We start from the raw sequence: 10,833 nt of genomic DNA on the forward strand, positions 1-10,833 counted from the left end.
AGATGCATGGATCGTTTTTACGTATGTTTAGGAACCTTGCACCATAGAATCCCTGCTCATTGATGAAGATGGGAGTGGACCACAGGCTCAGAAAGCCATAGACCTGGGCCTGTTTTGAAAAAGGCAAAGGAAGTTCAAAGATGAGAGGTTCAGTCAGGAACATGCCCATCTTATTTTCCTCTCTCTGTATCCGGAGACTGTGTTTGGAGTGTGTGGCCTACAAGTAATTTCACAGATGGACAGGCCATTAATTTGGCCAGAAGACTGCTGTGGCCCAGGTGTCTATGGTTAAAATGAGGGCTGACAACATCTAAACGCAGCTGCTGTGGCAACCTCTCATCATTGGCTAAGAATGATGGAAACTGGAGATTGAAAACATCTGTCAAGTCACAGTTGCTCATCCCTGAGCTACTGTAATGGCATATGGGAATGACCTTGGGAGACAGGAATAAGTGCCATGGCCTAGGCAACGGTCTGATAAATGAATCTGTGTCCAAAGGAGGGGTGGGGGTGGAGAAACCTTACAATAAAGGTAGTGTTAGTACTCATGATTGGTGCTTCTTGTCTGGGCTACCTCAAAGGGCTGACAGCTACAGGGATAAAAAAAAAAGCAACATCTTTGGTATTTCTGATTGTCAAAACTGGATATTGTTCTGGCCCAGATTAAAGCAGAGAAGAACAGAAGAAGCAAAATGGGTTACTTTCCATTCAAAAAGGCCATTTTGAGATTTACCTGCCAATCCTATTGTGAGATTAGACAGATTTCAAGGGTTTCATTGGGCAGATTGTTGCAAGGGCAAGAAAAGAGCCCAGTGAGCAGTGCGGTTCTGAGGAGGCATTTGTATTCCCCTCACAAGAAAATCAAATAAAAATAGCCAAAGGCACTGTTTATTTTCCTCTTACTTATTCCAAAGCGGTGTTTCTCAACCTTGGCAACTTTAAGATGTGTAGACTACAATTCCCAGAATTCCCCAGCCAGCATGCTGGCTGGTGAATTCTGGGAATTGTAGTCCACACAACTTAAAATTGCTAAGGTTGAGAAACACTGTTCTAAAGCATATCCTGACCACCTTTGACAACTTCTGGAGCACCAATGCTTATTGCAAGGGACAACAAGAACATGCATCTGCACCCAGTCTACCCACATGTTCAAAACATGGGCAAATGCTCCTTGCATGGCAAAGCAAATCTTCTGTGTTTTCCTACTAGATTCTGAATCCTTTTAAAACAATCCAAGCAGCTAGACTGTATAAAAACGAGTCCTCTCATTCCTACATAGGTTTTCTGCATGTCTTTGATGACTAATAAAGTGTACGTGAGGCTAGAATTCTAAGAGGAGTCGGAGTGTTTTCTGGGTATTTAAACAACAGGGTTAAGCACTATAGGAATCTGTGGAATGCAGAGGGCAGATTTATAGGTCTTAAGAAGTGGGGGGCTTATGGGTTTATTATAAGCCACCCCCAAACTAACACTTTCTTTTATATTAATCTGGTCTGAGAAATGGAGGATACTGGAGCAAGACAAGAGCGACAAAAATAAACTGGCATCTATTTAATAACTGTAACAGTGGATTGCCTTCAATACTAAAATATTTATTGAAACCCAGGGAGGGGGTGAGCCTAAAAGAATTACCTTCAACAGCCTGCTATCAGATCTTTAACAGTGGGCAATGTAATGCCTAAAGGTCTCTTGAACTGTCTTTCATTTTCTAGACTTAATGGCTGATTGCAGAAATCAATGTTGCCATTAGTAACAGAGTATTTGTTATGGCATGATTTCCTCCGTTGTTAGGTCTGCAGAATGATTACAATATTAGCGAGGTGCTTTTGTTATAAAGGGGCTGAAGATATAACTTTCAATTTACTATCCATTAGTTCAAGAGTCTAGAGTCTAGAAATGAGAGATGAGGTCAGAAATTTTACCTTTCTTTTTATTTATATATATATATATATAATGTATGCCGATAAGGCTCAATATTGTAGGGGGCTTAAATGAAATATTATTTTGCTTTGCTCTTTTGTACGCAGCAGGTTCATGTTAAACCAAATGGGATATTTTTAAAACATGGTTTTATATGGCTTAAAATGGCTATGGAAGGCAAAAATCATCAATGGGAAGTCTATATCTTTCCACTAAATCCTTCATATGACTCTCAGTCCCTGTGTATTCGTAGTTTGTGGCTCATAGCTTAAATGTGCTCTACATTTTTGCACATAACTGAATTGTATCTCATGATATAAGGATTTATCAAAACCGAACCAAGAATGACATGACTGGTGAGGCTAAAGGAAGAGAACTTAGTCTGAAGGGACAGACAAGCTAAGTGCCTTTGCAGTTACCAATCAGATATAATTCCATTTGTCCAAATTAGTACAGTAATACAGAAGCAATATAATACGCACTTTTTAAAGGGATCAGTGCAATGGCTAGGAGCTGGATATAAAGTGAATGAATGTGTATATTACACAGGCTACTGGCCACAACACCCAGCCTCTCCAATATATTTGAACTTTCCCAAACTATAGTTGCAAAATTCTTGCTATCCCTCTGAAGTGAGGCACTGCATGAGAGGGAAAATTAAAAAGTGGAATCAGGAGATTTGCAATGGATATTCTATTCTATGGTAACAGCTACCATTTTTTCATTGCTGCCAGATGTGGGAAATTTTCAGAACATGGCAAATGAAAGTCTTCCAGGTAGAAGAAGGAAAAGCACAAGAATCCTTCATTTCATAAAAAAAAGAGAGAAAGGTGTGGCTGTAATAAAGGTTGCACAGTAAGACCCTGATTCTCATGGGGAAACCCTTGAACTAGTAGGGCTATTTCAAACAGGAAACGTAAAAATGAAAGCTGGCATACCTGAGGAAGAAGGTGAAGAAGGATGGGGACTGTCTTCCTGAGCACTTCCTGTCTGTGAAAGGCCTCCGCCCATTCCACTTTCCTCAGTAATGTTGGAGGAGCCTGGAGTGGTCGATCTGCTGACTGACTGGGATTCCTGATCACTCCCAGATCCACGGCGCTCTTCAATGCTCCCCTGGATGATCTCATCTTCTGTCTTCCTGTCCCTCTTGTGAACTCTGGAATGAACGACCACTTGGTGGTATGTTCTAAAAACTCGCCCACAGTCAGGACACTCTGTTGGCTTCTCTTTTGCGCTGCTGTGACTCTGCATGTTGTAATCGAGCCCTTGATTCATACCATGAGAGAGAAAATCTCTACTGCCTTCCAAAGGGTCTAGTTTGTTTGACAAGTCTCTCTGATTGCCCATTTTAGTGCTGTGAACCAAATCAGCAGGCATTTTCTGCTTGGAGCCATCTGCTCCTACTAACACATACTCCCGCTTCTCCTTATCAAACATAACTCCAGCATTTGCCAAAGTGTCTTCATGGCTCCGCTGTATCTGGTGCTCTTTAGTCAAAAAACCATGTTCCATGGCCATTCCTCTTGCCATGAGCTGCCAAGCTTGATAGCTGTTTACAGGGTCCATCTCAGCAGCTTTGGCTGCAGCCTGTAGCCTCTCTATGCAGCTAGATTTGAGTGGAGGCACAAGGTTAAGACAACCCAATAAGGAATGTTTATCCCCTTCAGCAAGACTATGCCCAATGTTAGCAATAGGAGACAGGAGCTTGCCCAGGACTTCTCGTTCTTTCATGGGCAAATCCCCTTTACTGTATGCCTGATTCTGCTCACTGAGGCCTGCTTTGTCTGGTGGTAGGAAACCACTTTGCAAACAGGACAAATATCTTGAGTATAAGTTGGCGTGAGCTTCCTGTGACATACTACCAACAGGCACAGGTACTTCTGAGTCACTGGGTGATTTATTCTTCACAGATAATTTATTCAGGTGGACTTTCATGTGGTTCTTGAGGAACCACGGCTCTTTGAAGCGTCTCCCGCAGATTTGGCAGCAGTGCTCAAAGGAATCCTTATGCTTCCTCATGTGGCCTTTCAGGAACCAGGCTTGGCTGAAGACCTGACCGCACACTTCGCACCGGAATTCACTGGCAGCCTGCTCCCCATTTCCATTGGAGCCCTGGCCCTGAGCGGACTCAGCAGTGATGTGAGCTTTTTCCACGTGGCTGATCAGCTCTTCCTCCTGTGACGCTGCAAAGTCACACAACGTACACTTGTAAGGCTTGTGAAGGATCCGGATGTGCCTGTCTAGCTCCTCCCTCTTCTTAAACTTCCCTTTGCAAAAAGTACATCTAAACCCTGCAGCTGTGGCAACCACTTCTTCCTGGATGCTGGCAGGCTTTGGAGAGGGAACCGGATTAGAAATATCAGGGGTGTTGTGGTTTGTGGGCATGGGTATATTGCAATTGGCCAGAGGGACAGGTTGAGCATGAGGATGGGCCTTGACATCAGGCCTGGGTTGCAGAAGGCTGCTTTTCATCTGCTTGTCCCGCAGGATGGCCCGTTCTTCCAACTCGTGCAAGAGCCTGTTCTCTTCTCGGACCCGCCCACGGCCTTTGCCAAGGTTTCCAAGCTTGTGAGTGCGCAGGTGAATCTTCAAGTTTCCCTTCTGAGCTGCCCTGTGGTCACAATAGGGGCACTTAAACGGCTTCTCTCCAGTGTGGGTGCGCATGTGGAGCGACAGGATGCTGTTAAAACGAAATCGTTTCCCACACAGGGGACATGGGTATTTTCTGTTCTTCCTAGCATCATCTTCTATGTCACTCATCTGAGACATGATGCCCAGGTTTTGTCCATTTAAGAACTGCTGTAGGTCTACCCTCCCGTTTAAACTGGTATCAACCTCACGGTTGAGTTGATTGGCTAAGAGGGCCATCTGGCTGCTGATGGGCTGGTTGGCTAGCGAAACGTGGCTCTTGTCTTCTAGAAGTGCCACTGCCTTTTCCTCGGGATTCTGTCTGTTCTGGAGCTCAGGGAATGCATGACTAAGCTGGGATGTGATCTGGTGCAACTTCTGGCTCATTGAATACTGGCCATTGAGCAGGGAGCTGTTAAGGTGGGCCTCGGCTTCTGGCACAGCTGAAGAAACACCAAGGCACAAACTAGTTTCCTCCATCCCTGTAAAAATGAAGGAAAAGTTTAGATTTTGAAGGAGAGCGATTTCATCAGCGGATCTCGGAATGCATGAAAACTATACGCAACATCCCTGTAGTCAAAACCCAATAAATGTATACTAAATGTCAAGTGCATGGTGTACCATTGTGATTGTTTTGTCTTAATTATACAAGACCTTCATCACCCTGCACACTTTTTTGATTGCATGTATTAATTAGGCTTTTAAAATGAGCACATCACCCATCTGAATATCTAGTTCTGAAATAAGTCATTCAGCTTTCAACATCACTCAGCCCTTCTGGTGATACTATACCTGTTTACATTTGCTGACCTACTGAAAAGAGAACAGTTATGCATCTTGCTCACTTCCCCTTTTAAAAAAGCAAAACAAAAAACAAAAATAGAAATCCATTTATAAAACTTTCAGTCCCATTAAGCATATTCAATAAATTCCACATTCTACAGTGAGAAAGATGGTTTTATGATTTGATTGGTGCTGGGGGCGGGGGCAGAGATGGCATGATATTTACTGGTACACAATAAAACAAGATAATGTTTGGGGGAAAAATAAAGTAAAGGACATGCTTTCGAACAATAAAAAGGATTTTGCTTTAGTCAACAAAAAGTGCAGTAATATCTCATTAAGCTGATTAGTATGCGACTTAGAAACAGTACTAGGTGCTGTAACACATGATTATAATCATAAAAATCCTTCAGTGTTTGCAAGTAAGCATTAACGAGGTATATTAAATTTTAAGGAGACTGCAACTAGCAGCTTCGCAAACCTCTGAGATTAAGATTTAACCCTTCTGTTACAAAGCAATTGTTCCTCCGTCATTTAAACATGCTATCCATCTAAAGAGGCATAAATTACCTTCTTCATTTGTCAAGCAAATTCATTCAATATTTAGGAAAAATAACTCAATTGCCTTCATTTTGCAATTGGGCAAAAGAAATAGACTTAAGGACCCTGATTATTTTAAAAGAGCTCTCTTTTAGGACTTGATAAAACCCAATTAAAAGCCAGGGAAGGTGTCACAGAAAGCTTCAACAAGTTTAACAATTTTTAATAACTTTCTCAATATACAATAATGAGTACAAATGGTACCTGCAAAGTTGGCACTGCAGAAAATTAGAACTCAAGGCTGTTTGTTAAACACTGGCGCTCAGTACTGGTCAGCATAATTGTCCCTAGTAATGATCCTCCCCTTGCAATTTTCTCTAGTATATTCAAGAGACGGGGCATGCATTCATGAAAACTCAGTTGCAAATGTTACTTCTGATGTGCTCTTAGAAAAGGAAGGGAAGCAATCAAGTGAAACATGCAGAGGGTTGACACTCTCAGCTTCCTTCAGTCTTTCACCCTATAAAAATGCCAGAATTCCTTCATAATGAATAGAGTACTTAATCCTTTGCATACATTCAGGTGTTCACACACATTCACAGAGTGAGACAAACAGATTCCATATTAGTATAGAACATTAAGTTATGAACCTTTGCCCTAATTATCAGTAATCGTTCAAAGAGATGAATTTCTTTTGGGGGCCTTGTTGGGGAGGGCACTTTGCCAGTTTAAGGAGAAGGTTTTAAGGAATTTGTGACTCCCCAGACCACAGCACCCAGCCACTAAGCCAGAGTTTCTCAACCCTGGCAACTTGAACATGTATGGACTTCAACTACCAGAATTCTGGGGGTTGAAATCCACACATCTTCAAGCTGCTAAGGTTGAGAAACACTGCACTAAGCCACACACAGGTACCCCATGCCTGCTTTAAATCTACTGATGACCTTCTCTAGCCCTTTTCTTACCAAAATGTCAATGGTTCCTCTTACCTTTAACCCTATAGCTTCATTCTAGAATGAGAAGGTCCTTGCATAACAGAGGTCTGGCTTGAAACTCATGTTTTGATAGTGATTGCACTTGACTTCTTATGATGTGAATGGACCCTAACAAGCTTCAGGGTTGCATACACATGGTGAGGGGAGAAAAAGGCTCTGCTTCAGCATTTAGTTAAGTTTTGTTGTGTCTTAAACAGCAATCTGCAATTAATAAACAAAGCAACATCAAACCAAGAATTTTGAAGCTGGTTAGCTTAAACTGAGCCATTTTGGTATAGTGGTTAAGGCATCAGGTTAGCAACTGGGAGACCATGAGTTCTAATCCCATCTTAGGCACAAAGCCAGCTGAGTGACCTTGGGCCAGTTCTGCTCTCTCAGTCCTAGGAAGGAGGCAAGGGCAACCACTTCAGAAAAACCTTGCTAAGAAAACTTCAGGGACTTGTCCAGGCAGTCTTTGAGAATCAGACATGATTGAATGGATTTTTTTTTTTAAAAGGTTAAACTAATCATAATTAATCTGCCTAATAGAGGAAGCTGTGGTCAACTAATAGTAGAAGCAAAACTTTCTAATCTCCTTCCCTAGTCATAGGAAGGGAGATTGTTCAAACCTAAGTCTCCCTTTGACTCATTTTTGCCACAATAAGCCATGAAAATTAAATTTAGACTTCAGCTCCCATTCTTCCCAGCCACTAAGGATTTTTAGGAGTGTAATCATAGAGAGCTTGGGAAAATGGGCTTATTGTGACATTCAAATATAGAAAATTATACTTTTAAATAGATTTCATGAAATATTCTGTTGGTGAATCTTTTTAAGAAGTTTGATTTGAAATCTGCTAAAACTGACCAAAACTTTTTACAGAATTCATTTTCTAAATAGTAACTAAGACATAAAAATCCCCATTGCTGGGCAGGGATGAAAAGAAATCTCAAAAAGCAGAAATGTCTGCTTGTTTAGAGTCTAACAGTTCTGATACCTCATTACAAGCTATTGTTAAGATTTGGGGAAGAAAGGTTTATAAAAGGTCTATAATTTAAACATTCTTAAAATAATTAAATTCCAGCCTACTCTATTTCCAGGTAAGTTTACTGGGGCTTTCTCCCCAATAAATGGATTCAAGATTGCAGCCTGCATACTTAAAAGATATGAGCTATAAAACTGGCTACATATACCTTACAATACCTGTGCCATAGACTTATTTATTGTTTATATCTTCCAACATTTCATAGACAAAAGTATGATGGAAGAGTCCCTGAATCTCTGAGCTCCATTTCGTATCATAGAAGGCTCTTCCCTGCATGTTTTACATATACTTTTTGTCAATCTGAAATGAGCTGATTATCAAAATTTGGAGGGAAAAAAATTATTTGCCCTGCAATGGGTTATTCAGTACAATCTAAAATATACCCCAAGAAATGAAATGGTAGCTTGAATTTACCTTTACCTTTACCTTTACCTGTACGCATTCATTTTGCAATTTAAATTTCAGAGGAAAAAAATGGAGAATTTGTGGCTCTCCAGATTTGTTGGATTATAGCTACCATCAGCACTGACTTGGGACCATGTGGAGAGGGGTGGAAGCTGCAAGATACTCAGAGATTCCCTTCTCTGTTATAAGCTTGTGGAAAGGGAGCTGTGCACTGGAGTACAAAAGCTGTCAAAACTCATCTTATCAATGTTAATATCTGATAAAGGAGAAAATAAAACCAAACTAGGAACTGACTAGGAAGAAAGTATAAGAAATTAAGGACTGGCTCATATAAATAGGATCAGTAATAACAAATGTAGTACATTAAGTCAATATGCAGAAAAAGGGAGTTAGCCAGAAGAGGAACTTTTTATGACCAAAAATACAGAGTGAGGAGAGGAGAGGAAAGGACATTTAGTTTTTTGAGTATATATTTTGGGGTATGGTCACCAAGACACCTCTCAAAAGTCAGTGTGTCCCAGAGCAAGAACAAGTTGAATGTTCCTGCCTTGCCTCATCTATAGAAGATATTCTTCCTTCAGGTAAGTAAAAATGTTCAGCCAGGTTGAATTTCTGAACATTCTGAGTAAGGAGCAAATCCCACCTTTTGTACTGTTCCATTCACAGTCAGCCAGTATGAATGTTCAAAACAGCACAGCTTTCTTTCTAGCCCATAGCTATTCAAGGCCACTTCAGTCCTGAGCAATTCTCCAGTGGTTCTTACTGAGGCAACCTTGTGGAATGGATGGCAAAATTTGGTTAAATAGAATTCTTATTGTTGAGCTGAGCGACTGCTTAGCTAAGGTTGTTATGATGTGATAATATACTCCAGTTAAGAAACACAGGGCATCAGACTCCTGAACCTTTTCAGGGTCATTAAGCAGCTGTAAACATTATTACAAAAATAAACCAGAGATTTCATGCTTACATTTTAGCCCAGAGCTGGGTGTGCTGAGCAAGTGTATTTTTTTTTAATCTCTAACAATCAACGCTGGCAACATTTGGGCATCCAAACAAATTACATCACAGATATTACTGCACTAGGAAGGATACCGAGTGGTTTATCTGCCAAATTATTAATAAATAAAACGTGTGGCATTATCACTGCCTGGTTCTTCCTTGATAGATGTGTAGACAATGCTAAGAAACATGGCTGAAAGAGTTAAACCTTGGCAGCTTTAGAATCAGAAAAAGGGTCTATTTATCTTTAATGGATTATTACACTCAGTCAGCTGGTGCCCAGCTGACATTGTATGTACCAGATTTTGACTTGTTCATTTCAAAGCTGCCTTTCTCTAAAATTGTTAAACTGATCTACATTTGAGTTTCAGATGTGAAGTTCAAGTGGACTGGTGTTGCATACGTTTTATCTTCCACATTGCTAAAAGTAAGAATAAATGGCAAGAGGTCATATACTTTAATAATAATGGTAATATTAATAATTATGATAATGACAGAGATAGATATAATTAAATCAGAAAGATACGTAAAGCCATCTTTATAATGTAATATCTGGGGCAAGGGATTTCAAGATTTAAGAGTGGAATCAAGTTGTTGGGAGCAACATTAAACTTTCCAACAAGTTATTTCAGCTAATCAACAGCATCACTGACAAAACTTAGCATTATATGGTTATTCCCTAATTCTGTATAGCAAAGTAGTTCATTTCCATTGCATCTCACATACAAATTTACCATATTCCCCAGCACTGCATATTGTAGGTGATATCAGTCGTTTACAGTGTAGGGTGTCAAGTAATCATAGTTGAAAATTAAAAGAAATATATTTTAAAAGCTGACAACATTCTTACCTACTCTGCATCTCATAAAAATATCTCAATTACCAACAACACGTCACTGCATACATAGTTGAAAGCAAGTAATAGCTAATTGCCAGAAAAGCTCACACATTCAAAAAGAATTTTTTCTTTTTCTTGGACACCAGACCCATCTTAAGATTTAAAAAAAAAGCCCTTGGTCAGTGAAAAATACTAATCACAACTGTGATCCCACTAGCATCACCAAAGTCTAACATAGGAGTGGTTTGAAGCAGTCATTGAATTAAAGCTGGAATTAATGCACAGCCAGTTTTCAACAATAATGTAATTTCCTTTTACTTTCATGTAACTCAGAATGTTAAAGCCAGCCATATTTTCCTAGCAAAACCATTTGCTTTAATTGAAAAGATTTGATTTAGTGGAATTATATGTCTCTTGTATAGTTAATCCCTTTCATTAAACAATGTCATCTTGTTGAATCCCAGAGTTGTGTCTTCTCTGTGGTGGGGCCTGCCCTATTGGAACAGAATCCTTCCAGAGATTAGGATGGCCCCAACCTTTCTTAAGACATTAAAAACCTGGTTGTTCCCCCAGGCATTTGGGGCATGTGGTTAGGTGAGCTCTGTTAGTTAATGTGGTTATGTTTTCTATGAGTTGGATTGTGTTTATGGCCTTGGATGTTTGGCTTTGTTAAAACTATTGTTATTGTGGCTCAAACCTTGTA

General features: G+C 40.2%; 1 protein-coding gene across 1 annotated transcript in view; it reads right to left on the bottom strand.

Annotated features, from left to right (window-relative positions):
• The window catches only part of ZNF536 (zinc finger protein 536), a 79,708-nt gene extending 74,680 nt beyond the window's left edge, over window positions 1–5,028 (bottom strand). Inside the window, exon 1 of the mRNA XM_063312872.1 lies at window positions 2,859–5,028. Coding sequence (XP_063168942.1) covers window positions 2,859–5,028 — 2,170 coding nt within the window. The remainder of the gene's footprint in view (window positions 1–2,858) is intronic.
• Window positions 5,029–10,833: the final 5,805 nt, after the last annotated feature.

The sequence above is a fragment of the Candoia aspera genome, chromosome 11, assembly GCF_035149785.1.
Source record: "Candoia aspera isolate rCanAsp1 chromosome 11, rCanAsp1.hap2, whole genome shotgun sequence".
Lineage (NCBI taxonomy): Eukaryota > Metazoa > Chordata > Lepidosauria > Squamata > Boidae > Candoia > Candoia aspera.